Consider the following 19,628-nt stretch of genomic DNA (forward strand, 5'->3'; position numbering starts at 1 on the left):
TGCTGTTTACATTTGTTTCACAAAGTGAGTTTTTTATCTTTGCATCATTTAACCTCAGAAGTATGGCTGGGTTGGGCAGGCAGATGGAGCCTTCTGTGGAACAGAATATTTGCTTTCCGTAACTTCATTAGTTTCTTCTGTGAAAAAACGTACCATTTGCTTTCACTCTGCTGTTCCTCTGCAAGAACACAAATCAAAGTCATGTAAATAAAAATAAGCAGCATCTTCCCTTTGTGAAAGAAATAAGGTTGCTGGGACTCAGAAATTCTTCATTTTATTTTGGCTCTATAGTGACTTAAAGTGAAGGACCAAGCAGCAAGCCTGCATAACACTCAAATCTCATGTAACCCTATTGTGCAGACTTTCATTACTGCATGTAAACCTTGCTTGGTTTTAGTTGCAGATGAATTTCTCTGTGCCTGACTTTGGTGCCTTTGAATTTCAGTTTCCATATCTGTAAAATGGGAGAGAGATGATAAAGCTTTCTCCAATAGTTGTCAGTTGCCATGAGTTTTCTTTGGCCTGAAGACTATGGTAATGAGTTCTACTATTGTTCACCAAAAATTGAATCCATTGTAGACAGTAACTGCGTGCTAACACTTTTTTGTGTTTGATGTCCAGAATACTTGAGACTAATCCAGGTATAGCTTGGTGTGATTTAATGGTCTGTGCTATGTGGGAGTTCAGATGAGGTAATGACAAAGCCTACTTCAAATCTATACCCCAGGAAGACATTTTTTCCAGGAAAAAAGAGAACCTTCACTTGTCCAGTGACTGGTGACTCTGAATCAAGGCACTGCCACTTTGTGATACCAAATCAAGATCATTCTTTCATTGTGATGTGACTGGCTGTAACATCCCAGGCTGCACTTGTTTGAGAGCCCTCTTGAGACTTTTCTGAATCAATGGGTTTGTATAAACAGAACTTAAAGACTATTGTGTCCATCTCATTTTCAGTTTTCACTTGACTTGTGTCAGCTTTGCTGAGTTTATAGTAAATATTATTTGTGATGGCTTCTAGTGATTGCTTGGCTTCTAGTGTATTTATGGAGATAATTTCAACTGCTTGAGTACTGCTTTTACTGCCTAATGCCCCCAGGCCTCCTGGTACAACACATACATATTAAGCATCATGTTAAGGACTGCCAGCTTTAAGGGAATTCACTGAGGACAAAAAAGATAGAAAGATTTCCTCAGAAAAGACAAGGAGTTTTGCAGCCCATGAGAAATGAAACTGTTTCCTTCTGCTTCCAGAAGTGTCCTGTCTCTTACAGCCAGCACTGGAGGTTATAAAGCTTCTGTCCTCCTCTCTGACTGGCAAAAGGTTTACAGCTAGGGCACTCATTGTGAGCCAGGGACTGAAAGCCTTAGCTCAAAAGGAGGTAAGTAGGGAGCTCAATTCACCTTTGGTCTCTTAAACCAGGTTTGGGTCCAAGGTGTTTGTCAAGCTGAAGAGGGATCTCGAACTAGATGCCTCAAAGGACATGGTGAGTGCAAGTGTTACAAACAAATTGGTAGCTCCTGATGGGGTTGTTAAGAGAGAACGGAATCTGTCCTTTAGCGTTTGAAAGGTTAAAGATAAGGCTAAACATTGTCTACTGCTGTGAAGAACTGCCTCTGAGTACTGATGCAGAAGTAACCCACCAGCAGTGTTGCTCTGCATGCTGCCGTACTGCTGAGGCTGTTCAGGTACTGTCCATGTAGTTGGCTTTTTGCAGGTGACCAGACCAAATCACTTCTTTGGATAACATCTTCAGAAATACAGAGAAATGAGGAGGCTGGTGCATCCTGGAGCATCTCATCCTGTTGCTTCAAGCACTCAGGTTTGTTAGTTGTTCTGTGTTGATTTTGGACCAAAAAAAAAAAAAAGAGTTGATTCATCATTATTTGTTCGTGTATCTCTAATGCTTTTCGAAGAGCTTATTTACAGAGGTGTCATCTTGATTTTGCTAATTTATACACAGGATTTGATTAAAATGCCAAGGAATTCAGTTAGAAAACTAGTCTTCCCCTCATGCATACCTTTTCTCTGTCTGGCTGTGGTTTGTTTAGTTTGCACTGTTCTTCTGAGGTTTTGGGTCTGCCACAGGCTGGGGCTACCTTTCTGGAGTTTAGTGTTGAAAAGCTCTTTGATAAACAATATGAGAGGAACTCTACGAATATTCTCAAGTACTCTGAATGGCAGATGGGTTTGAAATGTGAGAGAGAGGTCCCTCAATGTCAGTGTTTTATCATGCTTGAAGTGATGTGGAGATTGTTGAAATACCTTTGTAACATGCTACTGATAAGGACGTGTGTAGTGTGTATATCCTTATTTCTGTGTTAAACCTTTTTGAAAATATCAATTGCCAGTATTCTGGATGGTTTTCTTTCACAGAATGTAAATGGTTGGAGCTCCAGCTTCTTTTCTTGGCTGAGAAAAGGGTTTTTTTTCTGTTTTTCTTGGCTGTCACAGGACATCATGCTCGTGTAGCCTACAACAAGTGTCTATTATTTATATATATCTCAATGAAACTGCTGAATTCCTCTTCTTTTAGATGTTAAGAATCTCACTTGATTCTAGGCAGGCTTCACAGTTTACATTCATGGTCAGAGCATACCTTTTCTTGTCAGGGTACCTTTCTTTTTCTGTGTTTCTTTTTCCAGGAACTTTAAAAAGGAATATTTTACTCAGCTGGTGGGTGAGTGATTCTAACTTAGTGTTTCATTAGTTTTTATTTCCTCTGCTGAATGCTAGAACTGGACTTGCAGAGAAGTTCATCCAAGATTTTCTGTCTTTTACTGGAGAATTAAGCTCTTAATAAACTTGGCTAATGTATTTCTAATTTGGATCCATGTTCATTTATTGTATCATTGAAAGGAAGAATTCACAAGAGAGGTTCAGATTTATGTGAATGTTTTCTTCTGTTTCCGCAGCCAAGGAGTCCCTGACCACCACATATGGCACATATGGTCTTTCCAACTCTAGTGACTTTAGCTAATTCCAAAAAGTTCTGTTTTGAGCCTGGAATTCCATTGTTCCTCCATGTGTCCTCCGTGATACCACACTGAGTCCTGCCTTCTTCCCTCGTGCAATATCTGTAAGAACAGATGTAATTAAGCAAATATTAGATTAATCTCAATCCCACTGCTAAATTAATTTCACCTAATTTGCCTGTGTCTGCTTGCAACAGTGGAGAAGGTTGGCTAATAGTAATAGTCTTTCAAATCCTGTATTCTGGAAACTTTCTGTTTCCTCCTTTTTCTGATTATATGATACCAAATGGGCAAGCAGAGGTGATTGATTGTACTGCAATTCAAGCCTTTCCCCCAAGTCTATTTCAAAAACTCCTGATGCTGCTAGTCATGGAGTCAGTTTCCACTGTAAGAAGATAAAATATTTATTAATTAAATTAATCATGCCAATAATTTTTCAATGTTAAATTTGTGATCTGAGCATGAAAGTTTAAAATTCTTTCCCAGTCAAATCCAAAATGCAGCTGTGGGTTTCTCACAGTGAGGACTGAACAAACAGAAAGGTCCTAGGGAAAACAATACCAGTGGTATGATGCACTATATCTTGCTGTTTTGAGTAGTAGCTTTTGTAAATAGCTAAGGATTTTGTCTACAGTTTATAAATAACTTTCGTACAACAACAGCTGCAGCGGAGGAGCTCAGATTATGCAACTGCCTTAACAGAGTCTGGGCTAAACTAACCCAGTTGTAATCGGGTTGCAAATTTGTTACCTGGGAGTTGAGAAATGAGCGTGAAAGAGGCAGGAAATTGCTTCATAGGGGTAACTGAGATCCAGATAGTCAGGAAGACAGTTGCAGTGGGTGAGAGATCTGCCTGAGAGAGGACGTTACATTGGCAGTGATGGGACCTAAACTCAGCAGCAGCAGGGTCTGCAGTTCATCAATTCTGACATCCTGTAGGTGTCATTGCAGCCAACTGGGATTATCAACCACAGGAGGCAGGGAAGTTTTGTCAGGGTGCAGGGTGGGAGAGAGGGAAACCCAAGTCAAAGTACATGATTTCAAAGCTGTAAATCTACAAGCTCTTTCGGAAAAAGGATGCCTCTAGTTATATTTAGATTTCTCTAAATACGAAAACTGTGATTTCTCATCATCAGCCTCATGCTTTTGGAGACATCTATGTTTAGTTTACTGCAGATTAAAAAAAAGAAGTAAAAAAGATGCAAACTTTTCTATCCCTCCCTATGAATTTGGTTAGATTAAAAATGAGCACACTTCCTGTGCAAAGGAAAGGTACAGTCTACAGTTTGAACTGTGATGAATTATTATCAGGAAGGTTATTTTAATCTGTAGTGGTTGATCTACAAATGGCAAGTACTGCCTTGGGAAAAGTTGTTTATCATGGGCCATAAAGTTGGAATGGTAGTGTTATGTTCAGAGTCATGGTTTTATCTTAAAGGGACCTTCTCTTATGATTTGCCTTAATAAAGAAGCCAATAGGAGGACTCACAGATCTAAGAATAATTCTTATAAGTTAGAACTGCAAGTGTAAGCCATATCTTCATATGTGGTGCTGGTGACAATGACATAAAGCAGTATCTAAAGAGAAGGATTTGGTATTTCAGGTGGCAGAGTTTTGCATTACACAAAATTATTTTTTGGATGCAAGATTTTTTCTAATGTGGCAACTCCTAAGTTTACAAGATGATGTCTGGGGTGTTTCTGAATTACTCACAGCGGTGATTACATTATGTGTAAGGATTTGGCCTATTCCTTTAGAGGATTCCTCAAACATCTTGAGAAATTGTCTTTTGATTGAAAACCAGGAAGCAGTTAATACATATGCCTCCAACATATTTTAAAATCCAAATTATTTTTAGATAGATGATACTTATCCATTCAGGACTGAACTGGGTTAGCTTCAAAAGATCAACTTCTGTTAGTGTTATTCAAAGGATTGCATGGTTAAGGCTCAAATTTGATGTTTGGGAATGCAGTGTATTGCGCGCATGCATGCACAGAGACCAGTGTATTTGGGCTAAGACTAAAGGATGTAGATTCTCTTAAAGCACATTTTGAAGTGTTTTCCTCAACACTTTCACAGCTCCAGACTATAAACTGTTTAGACAGCCTTCCAGAATTTATTTACAAACAGTAGAGGGTACATCAGAAGCAGCCATATGTGATCACTGCAGATGAGTTATTCATGTTAACATTTACTAATCAATACTACCTAAACCAGACATATTTTGAGCTTAATTTAGAAAGATATTTGACCTGCAGCATCCTCTGTCCAGTAGCCCCAGCAAAGACGCAGGAACGTGGCACAGCAGATAAGAAACTCCCTTTAGTCTCCCTAGAAAACTCTTGGGCTACACCAGCAATCAGTGCTATTTCTGTGGAAACAAAGACGTACCCTGAAAGAAAATTCCTGTGAAATAATAACAAAAATAACTTAAAATATACTTCAGAAATATTGGGCCAGTTCCACAGAGACATAAGTAAACGCAACTTAAAAGGAAAGTGGAGCTGTTTATCAGTGGAGAGATTTTCAAAATGGCATAAACACAGTCAGCACTTGCTGTAAGGATACAGAATCCTTTCCCTGCAATACTATACTCTTCAAGTGAGTTCAGAACATGGTCAGACTGATTTGAAAATCTTTTTAATTAAGTACCCTGTTACAGTTTCTTATAACTGGCACTTCCTCTGGTTGCTTTCAATCTATTAATTTCAAACAGATACTTTCCATCAAAAAATCTTTTACTTTAGAAGACCCTAACAAAGTGACAACCTGAACAGTTCCCACTGGGTGTGTAGTTATGATCTTCTCTGAGTCCCAGAAGACAAGAATATTCCAACTTCCAAAGTAAAAATTGTATACACGGGGTGAAAAGGAAAAGCAGCTGCCCAGGTCCTGTTACCTATTAACTGATGTGTTTTCTTCAGACCAGGAGGGTAATAGTTTAGCAGTTTTGGTGATACACAGAACCTGTGAATCCACCAAGGAGGTGAAAGACTCAGTCCCCAGAGCTTTCAAGATTCCCAAGAAGCAGCTACTACATAAGTGCTTTTGTGGGCTTCCATCTCCTGAGCATTGGTGCCTGTCACCAATTGTGGGTAGAAATGTCACTTCAGCTTCAATTGTTTCCCTGTGCCTGTGTTTGCTTTGCAAACCTGCTGTGCTCCTTTCCCCCTCTTCACACATCCTTCCAAGGACATCTGTAAGAGAATACAGGACAGGTGGTTCTCAGTGAGGAATGGACACTTTCGTCAGAGAGCTGTATGAAGCTGGTTTCTGAATATTTACTGCACTTGATCTATCGCTGTGCTAGGTTTTGTGCTGGCAGGGCACTGGTAACGGGGCTGGGGCACACCTCTTCCCTGCATTTTAAAAGCCTAAAATGGATTAGCATCCCTCTTGCACAAGTGTGAATTGGTTGATATTAGCACAAACAATGGCATCAGGATGCACATTCTTACACCACTTCCAATTGTATACAAACAGTGCTAAGCTTGGAGGGTAAAACCATTGAATAGTCAAAATAAACAGGTAAGTATTGCACAAGTAAAACAGCAAACAAATGTAGTATCAAAAGAACTAAATTATACATGTATACAAATGATTTGTCCCTTAGAGATTACTTTGACTTGGATCCAAGTCAGTACTTGTTCTTGTCTGAATCTTTCTGTTCAGTTTTATTTCAAATCCTTCTCCAAGCCCTGAAGAATGTATTCGAGATGGCTAGTTTGCTAATGTGTTATCACAGTAACTAAAATAAATTCTGATCCCTTCCTGTTGTGGAAAGAGAAAATTGAACACATTTCTTAAAAATCACCATTTGCTTGTAGCTTATGGATAGTATCTATTCAATGGACAGTGTACTTAAATGTTCAAAAGAACCTTTTCACTGAAATAACTCTTTGGTTTATTATTGCTTGGACTGGAAATCTTTCATGTGGTACTTACTCAGATCAGGTTTCTCTCTGTGTTGATCAATAGTCCATCTCCTAAAACTGAAATACTGGTCTGATAAATGTAATCCTGCCTTTTAACTTTGATAACTCTTTTAAGCTCAAGAGATAAAGGTGCTAGAGAATCTCTTCTGCACTGCAAAGATTATTTGCAAGATTAAGTTGACCCTGTACACCTTGGCTTCAAAAAGTTTTATATTCTCCTGCAGAAATGTTGAGGAGGTAGTAAAGAAGCTGTTCTAACATATGTTGGTTAAATAATGGATGCAAGAGATCGAATTACAGCCAGTGAGAAACAGTTTGCATAAACATACTGATTTTTTAATGTTTCACACAATATTTGAAACCTTTAGCCAATGAGGATATGTACTCTGCATTTCAGAGATTTTTAAGTAGCAGGTTGAAGTCAAAAGTTGTTAAAATCTGCAACTTTGAAAACATGTCCAAGTTAGAAATCCTTTTAGATCTGTCTGCATCTATTTTTAACTCTTCTCTCCTTGTATGTATGATACAAGTGTGAAATAGTATTTGGTGGCAAACAAATAATCCAAATTCTGACACAACCCAGAAGGAAAATCTGACAGAGATCACTGACAGAAACAAAAGTTCTGCTGATATGCCTGGCTGCTCAGTACTGCCAAAAAGCTGTACAAAGCAAATACAAAGCAATCAACATAAAGACCATCTTTCGATAATTCCCACATTTCTGGGAATTCCGAGATTAATAATTAAAAAAATAAGAAAACAAAAACCAAAAGAAAAATCTCTCTTGAGGGGCCATAGTTGCTTTAAAGTTGTGTCAGCCTGAATTTAAGGAGATGGTCAGCCCTGGCTAACCAACCGTAGATCAACCTGCTTAAGGAGGGGGGGTGGGCTAGATGACCTCCAGATGTCCCTTCCAACCTCAACCATGATTCTGTGGAGACCAGAATATTACTGGGATGTGAGTTGGAGTGTTCTGTATACAAAAGCAGACACTCAGTAGACATTTCCTCAGATTAATTAGTTATTTTTTAACTGTTACTTTATTCACCTGCCCAATAAACCTGTAGTACCATTTTATGGTTGAACATGCAGTGGAACCTTACCCAAAGCAAGATCAGTAACTCAGCCTTCCAAAATAAAGAGACAAGTGTATTTGTTTTTAAAAACCCATTTATTAATGTCTAAAGCATAAAGCCCTCATTGGCCCAGGGTGCTGTGTGAATGGTACAGAACTCTGTGTGTCTGCCTTTTTAGCACTGAGCTGTAGACCAAACACTTGTGTGCTGAGCAAATGTGAGTTTTTAGCAAATACTGGTCAAAGAACAAAGGGGGAAACAGCAGAAAAAGACTAATATATTTATTTATTTATTATCTGACCTTGGCTGTGCCAATTACTAGTTACGGGAGAAAAACATTTCATTCTTTGATTTTAGTCCTTTGCCTTGGAGCCTGTTGTTATTTGCACACATCAGTCTTTGTTCACTGGTATACACATATCAATATATATGTATAGTTCTTTTTTCCTTAATATTTTTAAATCCAGATTTTCTAGTAGGATACACATTATGCAGATGCCATCAATAATCATTGTTTTGTAAGCATTAACTTTCCATATTTTCACAAAAATGCTTATATGATTTTTGCCATGGAAATCCCAGCTTAGATGGTTCTTCTGAGGTAGGGATTGATCATGATTTTGGAGTGTAAAATTTAACAAGCACATCCTAATTTAGTTAACTGCTTTTAAACAGATTCAAAGTTTTGAATTGAAAGTGCTTAAATTCCGAAGTTCCTGATATCACTGCTGATACCAGGTGAAATTACTTAAACCCAGAGAAAAGCCTTAGAATTCAGAAACTGAGCAAGAGATCAGAATTCAGTCTTTTGGCAGGGGAAGGGAACATTTAAAGTATGCTTACACCAGGATGGCAGCATGAACATAGTAGGCACAGCCTCTAAAAGCAGCATCTGCTTAAGCTGTAAATCTGGTGGTGGAAGACTCAGTAAAGACTGTGCGTTTGAACACTTCCCTGAGCTAACTGTATTAGGAGAGGAATCCAACCGGTCATGTCTTGTCTCTGTTTCTCCTAGCTGCCTCAGAGTCTCTTAGAGTAAGTACTGTGTGACAAGTTCTCCCTTTGTTTGGGCTTTCATTTGTTGGGGGAATAAAGGAAAAATTCCATTTACCTCTCAGATTCAGGTGGATAATAGGTTCCTTTCCTTTTCCTTGTTTGAGGGGGATTTTTTTATTTAAGGAAGGCCTTTGTTGTTCTCCTAAAATTCCAAACAGTTTTCAGGGATGAAGATGAAAAAAGAATTGTTCCTACTGCACTAAAGGCTTTTTACCCCTGAGTATCCCAAAGACAGGAAACAAAATACAGCAAATCTTTCTGAAAACACAAATGCTGACTCTCGGCGGAGCACAAACCAGGCTTCATCAATCAAGAGACTACAAGCAACACTATGAGGCTTGCACAAACATTCACACATGCTTGCACACAGTCTCTGTGCTTATCTCCCCACAGCTCAGATTTGCTGCAAAACTTTAGTATCATTCAGTTATCTGTTTGCTTTTTTAAAGAACATTTCTGTACAGCCTGTATCTGAATCTCTCTAAAAGAGGTTCAGTTTTGTGAACTGTGAGGGCTTAAACTGAGGCAAAATTAAACAAAAAAGGGTTTTTTTACAGTGATGTAGCCTTACTCTGGTGTTGCTTAACAAAGCAAAATGAGGACTTAACCTTTGTAGTGATATATAGTATTTACTTTAGTGTCATATGTAGGTGTGGCTATTAGAGAAAAAGAAGGGGAAATCATTGCAACATCTTCTTTTTACAAAGTACAATGAAGAGTGATGTTTATTGCTATTATTATTTCAAAACTGCTGAGCATTAGCTTTTTATTTACCCTGAAGCAGCTTTTTCTTCCCCTAAGAAACTGAGATGAATCTTAGTAGAGTGCTACAGCAGTATAAAGTGATTAGAAAATCCCCACAGCTGATAAAGTAGGAAGCGGGCACTCCCCAAAATCTCCCTTCTGTGCTTTTATTAATGGTCACGCTCAGTAAGTGACCTCATCACATAGTGCATATTGGAAGTGAGGGGGTCTGTTGGGAGCTAGAGGTGTTCCTAGTGGCCTATAGACAGTCTGGGGAGACAGTAGTGATATAAGTCCTTAGGATTCTTAAAGCTGCATCAAGTACTGATCTGGTGGTAAAACAGCCCACAGTCCAGAGTGGAAAAGTAAGTTAAATCTGTTACTCATCTGGGCAAGTACTGTAATTTCAAGAGGTATTGCAGCCACAGAGTTATGCTGGTACTACCAGCCTGCTGGTCTGTGCAGAGAGGGTCTCAGCTGTATCTGTCATCCTAAGGTAGGAACCAGCCTTTCTGTGCAGGTGTTGGCTTCTCAGATCAGCCTGCAGCATCTGGAAGACCTGAGTGGGAACTGCAGGGTAAGATTCAGTTGTAGATAAAATTGCCTTATTATTTGTGGTTTTAATGAGCTGGCTTATGATACCTTGTGGTAAGTATGATAAAGAAACAGCAACAAAGAGCAGCTATATCCAGTTACGTGTAGTTTTGGTTTTCAAAACACTTGTATTTTTTCTTTCGCAAAAAATGGAGGAGTGGTAGCGGCACTGGATGAGAGGGAAAACAGCCTCAAGTAGATTTCCTTTTGCCAAGAGCAAAAAAATTATAAAAACAAATTCTTGGCTGAAAAGTTTAAAGGATGGGTTTGGAATGTTATCTTAAGGGACGTTACAATCTCGGAGCTTCCAGTCATACCCGAGATAAAGCACTTTGTTTATACATTACCCTACTTCATGTACAACGGCTTCTACGGTAGGCGAGCTATAACTATTCATCCTGAGTTTGGCAGACATGTAATTTACTTAGATGTTTGATTTGGTTTGTTTGTGTTTTGTTTTGTTTGTTTTTTTTTTTATAATCTGTTGTGCTTATATGACACACAACTGGCATTTTTGCAGCAAGTACTAACTAAACTGCTCAGACAAATATGATGTTGTTGCTATAGGATTTATTCAGGTGTAAAGGCTGAGGAAGCCAAGAGAAGCAGTAGAAATATATGGTAAACCTGAAGAGATTTTTTTTTTTTTTGTAACATCTTTTGCATCCACTTTAAACTTTGATTTTTAGATTTTATCTTTGTGTTTTGTTTTAAAGAAAATGAGACTTCTGGAGTTGTTGGGATTTAATTAGTGTTGCCATTTTTATGCTGATGAATTATCCAAAGTGTGACATTTCCAGCAATATGTATACCTGCATGACAGAGAAATCACAGTCTGAATAGTATCTGGCATAACCAGTAATTAGTTGAAAAACTCAGTGCAATACAGCAAGTGCTGAACACCCCTCTTTATTGGTGAAAACTAATCACAAAGGGCTACATTTTGGGCTAGTGGGCTTAGGTAATAAAAAGTGGGTATGGTTCTGGCTTCCACTGAAGTCAATATCAGAACTCATGTTGCCTACGCCAGCAGCAGGATTTCCCTCTGCACAGCAAAGGGTGGGAGAGCTGTGGAAGATCTGCTCTCATTTTTGAGACTCGGTGCTAACTTCGATTCTCCTCAGTGCTAATAGATTGCTTCCATGAGTGCATGGCATTTCCGTGCCCTTTAATTCTGCTTGGAAATTTGCTATTCCTTGCGTGACAGTGGTGAGGGACTACAGAACAGAAAGCGTGGTCTTTTAAAATAAACTTGTGTTGTTTTTGCAGGATCTGCTTGATGCTTCACACTTTTGCTTTAGCAGTAAAAGTGACTTGTGCTGACAGCTGGAGTAATTGCTGTGCATGGAATAAAGCTGACTGTCTTTGTTGCCTTACTCCGGTTCTAAAATTTAAGTGGATTCTTGCGTATCTAAGCTGAAATACTTAGATAAATTTTTGCTGTATGCAATAAAAATAGTTTATATGTGGGTTTTTTTCTGATGCTTAACTGCAGAATAGAATGTAACCATTATTGAAAAGTAAAAAAGAATAGACAGATTTGGAGGCAATAAATTTTATTTTTATGTCCTATTCTTTCTTTGTTCTTGTTTTTTGGTGGGTTTTTTTTCTGTTAGTTCTTCTACTGCTTTTCCCAGGTCCCCTTGAAAGGGGACGAAGTCCCAAGAGACTTTTGTAGACATTTAAAAATGTGAAACGCCTTTTTCTTTGAGAGGTGACAGAGCTCTAACTTTAAACTGTATTGTCCTAAAGAGAGTTAGGAGCCATCTGCTGGTGCACCAGGTAGGGACTTTCTCTGAGGGGAGGTAGAGGTTTCAGCAAGTATCAGTGACTGTCTTGTCAAGACATTTATTGCAGTTTCTGCCTGTTTCCTCATTTGAACATCGTTTAGAAAATATGGCGGAGGCATGAAGCTGGCCACACTTGTACTGCATGCCATCAGAGAGAGGTAGTGGATTGGGCATTTTCATAATGATCAACTTGCTTTCGAAATCGACAAACCATGCATTTTGAAGGTCAGCTAGAGGAAGGGATAACAGCACGTTGTCTTGTGAATCTTCTTGTCTCACTGGTCGTTTTTGTCATGTCATTACAAGCTGACAACAACAAAAGTTCTTTTGGTTTTTTAGCTTCTTTTTGTGCAATGCTGTCTCAGAAGATAACAGGAGGATCTGGTTTTAATGCAGCATACTTGAGGAAAATAGAGATGCTATTTAAGCTCTGTGCTGTTTGGCAGTAATAATGAGTTTCAAGAACCTTTTGCACTAGTTTAGTTATTAGCTCCAGGATTAGTTGTGTCTCCAACAATCACAGTGGATAGCAGCTCAGTGGGGTTCTCCTCAGGAGCTCCCTGACATGCCTTTGTTCACATGGGCATCAGCACAAGCAGATTTCAGCCAAAGGTGGGAACACTAGAAGAGCCAACTCTTTGTGACTCTTTGGAGAGACAGAAAAACATACAGTAACAGAAGGATTTGGGGAGGCTTTGTGACTGATCCTTACTGCTCATATTAAATTGGCATAAAGAATTAGATAATTTCTATCACGTGACAGAATTATCAGATTCTGTTACACCTGAATGTGGTAGGAGTTGAAGAGATCCTGACATATCAGTTGTGTCCAGTAAATTCACACTTGTACGGGCAGAAAAAGAAGTGTGTGTTCCTAAGAGGTTTATTTTTCTGTCCTGTGATGCTGGCTATCATTAGAAGACTTTTAAACTTTGTTTAATTCCGTTCTTTCATACACAGTAGTGTTACTTTGTCAAACAGAATCTAGTTGAGCCATATATGGAGGGTGAGGGGTTGGGGGGGGGGGGGTGTTAGTGCTTCTGCCGAGAATGTAGTAAAGCTTGTGATCAGCATAAATGGAAAAACCCACATTCTTGCTGCCCGCTGGAATGCACAGCTGCATTCTCAGAAGAACCAGACAGTCCAAAAAGCTTCTCCTGTCATTTCTTTTGTTTGGCCTTGAGTTAGGTGACTGTTTTCTGTTTATTTCCTTTGCAAGACTACATGTTTATTGTCATGCATGGAGGTGCTCAGTTTTGGTCAGAGGATACAGTTCCTTTCTGACAGCTACTGAGAAACAAGAAAACATTATTTCCTCTGTACATGAAATCTCTCAACAGAAACAGGTAGCTCATTGCTAAATGAAATCCACATGAAGTGAAGTGTTCACCATCTGCACAGTTGTATTCTGCTCAGTCTGATATAAACATTGGTTTCTTGGACCAGCAAATAGCCTTGATTCAAGATTAAATCCTTAGGCTGATTGTCAACTACCAGAACAGTCTGGCACTGGAAGCAGTGATTAGCAGATGTGGGTAGCTGATGTTCCCTGATTGATATTAGTGTGGGGGTTCACTTGTAGCAGGAACAGGGGATCAGCAGGCTACAGCAGGGACAAAGAAAATTAATATTTGCAGAAGAGGATTTAGAGCATGACTGAATGCCACACAGTGACTAAAGACTACATCCAGATGATGATACCTGGCACAGAATAAGCATCCCAAATCCTGGGGCTCTTTTCACTTTAGGATTGTACCCAGTGACTCTCCTAGCTCGTGTGCAGGCTGTTGCTACTGTTTGCACATGGCAGTGTGGTCAACGGTACTACAGAATTTTGCTCTGTATCAGTACTTTTTTCAAAATGATTCATAAAACTAGAGCTTGGGTATGTTAAGATAGTTTATTGTAGCTGTCATATTTTTCCCCTTTAAGCAGATAAAATTGTCTTTCTTTCCAAATTAAAAGAGCTGCAAACAAAGGAAGAAATCTATATTCTAGTGCACTGCACTGTCATCCAGGGAGCTGTAGTTTTTGGTTACATTGTTTAAGTTGCAGAGAAACACTTACTTATCTGAAGGAAGGTAATTTAATAGGCCTATAAAATCTGCATTTTATCTCATGTTTCTCTCTCCCTAATTTTAGCCATCCAGAGAAAACCTAAAACTGTAAAATAAATCTTCAAATGTTGCAGAAGGCTAGCACAGCCTTTACTACATACCTTTGCAATTAGAACTAATTTACTGCCCTGTGAGATGGAGGGAAATGTGCAAGGTACTTCTTGGATAAATATACCTCAGTAAGAAAAGCATAGCTGCTCTGTAAAAGTTATCTGCTTGTGTTCAGCAAGTATCAGGTTCATTCTTACAGCTACATACCACAGAATGTTAATTAATGTGGCTGCAGCTGGTGGTACCACTTTGGCTGCTTCAGCTCTGCCTCTTATTCCATATTTCTCAGGTTTGTATGACCAGTGTTGGATCACATCCCACCACTTTTTTCCCCCAAAGTACAAAAAGTACCTAAGTCTCTACTGGAAAACTGCCAGGCTTTCATTACAAGAACAGAGCTGTTGTTTCTTTGCTGTTTTTATCTTCTCTGCCACAAAAGACACCACGTTGCATTGGCAGCTGTATATTTTGGATGGCCTTGTGTCGTGAGCCCCTTGGGTCAAAACCCAGGCTTTCTACAGCCAGTGGATGTCCAATACGTTGCTGAAAAAGTTCCATCGTAAACCTTGGAGGGTTGGGTTACTTTATGACTAGATCTGACCCAGTGGCAGTACTGGAGCAAGGGTCTTGCAGTCTGAGGGAGCTGATTCTGCCCTACCATGGTTTGTGAGACAGAGCATCCTGACATGAAAGGCAAGTCACCTTATCCCCACCGTGCAGGGTTTCGTTCCCTAGGAGCTTCTGAAACTGAAACAGAAAGGAGTAAATCTCCCCTCATTGCTTGAAGTCCTTTCAGCATAGAAGGCAATTTCACCTAAATATAATGGAATTTTTAAAATGAAGGAGTTAACTGCCAAAAGCATTTAAAAATAAAGTTGTAAGCAAACTCCAACATCCCCCACATGCACACTTACTTTGCCAGTGCCTTTCATTCTGATGAGTTATCATTTAAGATAATACTTTGGACTGTGAGAAGTAAGATTTCATTGCCAAAATACAGTCCGTTCCCATAAGGACTGACCCCCGTATTTATGTTTGAATGAATAATCTGATTGGCCTCTTCTGTAGTTGATGCATTCTAATCTGGGATGTGCAGAAAGCTTGTGAGAATTAGTCTTTTTGTAGGTTATTATTACTGCAAACACAGTCTTCAGCTCCAAACTGCCTTGGAGATATTTGTATTTAACTGTACAGCACTTCAATGTGTGTGTTTACTGTAATTTGTAATTCTGTTACTTAGTGTCATTTATATGTATTCCATAAATATATATATTAAAAAATTTGAAAACCCAAGCTAACAGTTACTAGAAGAGAGAGAGACGGTGGAAGGCTTAATTAAAGATGTCCTACCACAGAAAACAGTTTGCTGTAAAGTGCTCAGTTTTGAAAAATGTGACCACACTTATTCTCTGTTGGTTTAAATGTTCCTTTCTGCCTCCTCCCGTTGCATTTTCTTAGCTCCTCAAAATCCTTACACCACCAGGATTCTTTAAGGTCCCTTTTATTATTCAGTTCTTACTGAAAATGCTCTGTAGGTGGACACCTGCTTTATTTACATTATTAAAGATGCATTAACTTTCATACTTAAAAAGCTTCAGCATCTTTGGTGCTGTGTCAAATAGACTGTAGGAAGTGATTCCTCTTCTGAAGAGAATATGAACTTTCTGGGAATTTGCAATGCTATTTGTTGGTAAACAGTACATGGATTAGGCATTCTTTACTAAGTGTAGTAACTGAGAGTTGACTTGTGAACCTAAAGAGGATTAGCAACAAGAGGAATAGCTTTAACTTCTTATACTGCTTTGACTCTTTTACTGGGACCACACCATAAGCAGATCTTTCAGCTGTTAACCCACATGCAAAGTACAGTGTCTGGCTTTTTTTTTTTTTTTTTATTTTATTTTTTATTCATATGTTTTGTGCCAGCTTCTGCTAATGCAACAGTTGGTACTTGGATTTGAGAACTTTTTTGTCTTCCTCCATTAAATCAGCTAATCCAAAACCCTAGGAAAGCTGTCTTTCCCCTTCACAAGTGCTGAGAGGAGTGGTTCTTAAGGGAGCTTGCAAGCTTGGTTCTGTAACTGAGCAGTAATTTATAGCTTTTGACTGAGGTCATTGCTTGGCACCTAGTGATGACCAGTTTGATGGATTAAGGACTAGAGCAACTCAAGAACCCTTAACATTTGTAACCAATCATAATCTGACTGGCAATGACCAGAACAGAAAACCCCCCATGTATTCTTGTTTGGATCTATTTTAAACTAGTTTGGCTTTGTTTTCTTCTTGGAGACCTGCTGCTGCTATTAGATAATCTTTGATTTGGCTCCAAGGATGGGTCAGAGTAACTTTTTTTCTTTGATAAACCTGTTTTGTTTCTCTCATTTATGTATGCTGCTGAAAGCTGCACGTTTCAGTCTGCTATTACATTACCACATCAAGGAGAGCTTGAGGGGCCAGTTCTGCACAGCAGGAAAGAGGGGGATTTCACAGTGTCAGTCAGAGCACATGCACAGTTTTTCTCTCATATTCACTGAAACAGCAGGTCCCGGTTAACAGCACCTTAGATATCACCAGTTCATCTACACCTGCACAATGTGCGTAAGGCACAGTGCTTCAAAACTGACGATAATAACGTCATTACTGCAGAAGCTTTGAGGAGGAGTGGCAAGATTTTAGAGAAGATACTTTTCCTAGCTGGACCCTCTGCTGTGAGAGGTACATTGTCATTCCTGTGCTTCTGAGCAGTTGTTAGCTCAGGTTTGTGAAATGTGGAACTTTTTCCTCCTTATGGAGAGTCTATGGAGACAACTCCTCCCTGCTACCATAACCACTTCTTGGTGAAAGCTGTTCCCTGGGTTAGCCATTGCTATATCTTGGAGATGCCGTGAATCTCTTCCCCTCAATAATGTGTCTTTATTTTGTCTCATTATTTTATTTGGATTATTCAATTCTTGTAGTACCTGTATGATTGCACGCTGCAATGTGAACTGCAGAATATGCCCCCCCCAGGAAGTGGTTGGAGAAAAGCTCTGAATAGGGGAAACTTTATAAATATCCATAGCTCACATATGTTCCTGAGGATAGTTCAGGAATAAAATAGTCATATCAACTGCAATGCTCTGCAAGGCTGATAGTAACGTCAGTGACAGTGTAATGCTATGTGACTTTGGTATGGAACCTCTTCCTGTACAGTTGTGCTTTGAAAGCTGTCTTTTCTGTACCACAATTGTCTTGCTGTATGGCTGGGAAAGAGATATTTCTCTGATGCATAATGTAGGCAGCTCAAACAACAGCAGTAAGAATTAATGCTGTTTAATACTTTATATATACACCACTTCTTGTCCACTGTAGTGAAATGGCATCTCTTGCACAGGAAAGTCCCATTTTATTCAGGCAGCCTTGTTTTGAAAGTGGTGATTTTGTTTCTCTTTTCCCCTCATGGTATTTCACAATCCCAGGAGATTATTTAGAGGATATTGGTATGTCTTGCAGGTTTTACTTCTCTGTTACATTTTAAGTGTCTAAAATATAGGTTGAAAATAAATTTCCAAAAGAATTATGATTTCTGTTACTGTTTTGTTCTGTGGCAGTGCCTTGGTACCACACTGCTGGCTCTCTCCCGGGTCACAGGGGCTGTATAAATGTAGAAAAAGGTGAGCTTTGCTTCAAAGAGAGCAAAAGTATTTCTGTGGCATGCAAAGGAAAATAAATACCAGGAAGGCTGCTCTTTTGCTCAGTGTAGCTCCTTCAGAGTGGCTTGCATGATGAACATGTTCTTTCCTGAGAAGATCCCCTACCTCAGAATTGTGTATGCAGTGCTCCTGAGCTACAATCCATGCTGGGAGCATCAGCACATGCTTTAAGCACTTTTGAGCTCAAACACATCTGTTTCATAGAAGTAAGAACTCTCCTCCTGAACTGCTCCAGATCTTGATGTTAATCTTGGAAAGTGCATCTCATCTGTTTTACAGATGGAGGTAGGGACCAAGCCCTGTTTTGGCTATGGTCACATTACATGTCACTAAAAGTGCTGGGACAAAGACCCTCTGCCTTGTAACCGAATCACCTCTGCCTTATAACCGAATCACCTCTGCCTTATACACACAAGGGTGGGGATGAAATGAGTTTTCTTCAGATCGCCAGAAATGTCATCAGACTCCAGAGATCTCCAAACCCAAATTGTCTCCAATGCCTTCTCATGAGTACAGGGCCTCACCTCTTCCCCTCTGTGCAGCTGCCAAAACCTCTAGCTTCCTTTCACTGACAGCTTCACCAGTGCAGCTGTGTATTTTCAATGAGTAGCATTAGGAAAATTTGGGAGTGGAATATAATTAAATTTTTAAAACCCACAGGAAAGTTTCTGGTTTGAACATATTAGTCACTCAAGTTCAATTAAAGCTTAATTTCTAAAGAAGTTACCTGATGCTACCACACTTATCCAGAAAGCTGCAGGATGACCTGTGCTGTGCTGTACTGTACACTAGCCCCAGCACTGTCACTCACATCCTAATCAATAGGAAACCCAGAGTAATGAAGTCCAGTGGCAGACTCATGGAAGGAGTTGTGTCAAAACCAGGTTAGGTCTTGGGCATTTCTGGTTGCAGTTACTGTGCAGAGAGCCGTGGCAGCGTTCCTTTTGTGAAGCACAGCAAAAATTGGCCCCTCCTTATCATCTGCTGAAGAACAGGTAAACATTAATTGTACCTCAGTTCTAAACAATTCTGAGTTATGACTCATTAAGCCTTGTTCATCAAAAATGAGGTAATGCTTCAAATGCATGCTTACCTGCCGTGTAATCCCCTGTTTTCCTTTTCTGCAGCCCTGGGTGCTACTGAATATAGGTAGTTCTGCAGCTGAAGTTCATGCCTATGTAATCCTGCTTGCCTTCTAAGCTAGGGATTCTTTAGCTTACATGGGGCACTCTTGTAGCTGGTTTCTCTTCTTGGATCTGCTTTGAAAGTGTAGGAAGTCAGTGGTGCATTATGAGACACTGATACACGAGACACTGATGTACTCTGGATTTATTTGCTTGCTGTGGAGTTGCTTAGCCCTGTCAGAGTCCTTGTCTGGATAACAGGAAATCTAAGGAAATCTAAGAACTTAAATGCCAGATGAATGGAGCCAGCAGAAAATGGTCTGGGCTTTCCAGGGCATACAGTTCTCATAGGTACAAGTTGGAGCTCTGTGAATGTGACTGTCTAGATGAAAGGGTAGCAATGGGAAAGACTACCAAAAAGCATCTGTGGATTCTCTGGTATGAAAGCTCGCTCCTCACTGCCGTGAGC

At 39.5% G+C, this 19,628-nt stretch overlaps 1 protein-coding gene across 2 annotated transcripts in view; it reads left to right on the top strand.

The window, feature by feature from the left end:
* WT1 (WT1 transcription factor) overlaps positions 1–19,628 on the top strand; it is an 84,521-nt gene that overhangs the window by 12,558 nt on the left and 52,335 nt on the right. Inside the window, exon 1 of one of the 2 annotated variants that reach the window (XM_065683247.1) lies at positions 10,709–10,759. The exons of the other annotated variant lie outside the window; for it this stretch is intronic. Coding sequence (XP_065539319.1) covers positions 10,741–10,759 — 19 coding nt within the window. The 5' untranslated portion in view covers positions 10,709–10,740. Of the gene's footprint in view, positions 1–10,708; positions 10,760–19,628 lie in introns of those variants that run through there. 2 annotated transcript variants of the gene reach the window in all.

The sequence above is a fragment of the Lathamus discolor genome, chromosome 6 (genome assembly GCF_037157495.1).
Source record: "Lathamus discolor isolate bLatDis1 chromosome 6, bLatDis1.hap1, whole genome shotgun sequence".
NCBI classification, from domain to species: domain Eukaryota; kingdom Metazoa; phylum Chordata; class Aves; order Psittaciformes; family Psittacidae; genus Lathamus; species Lathamus discolor.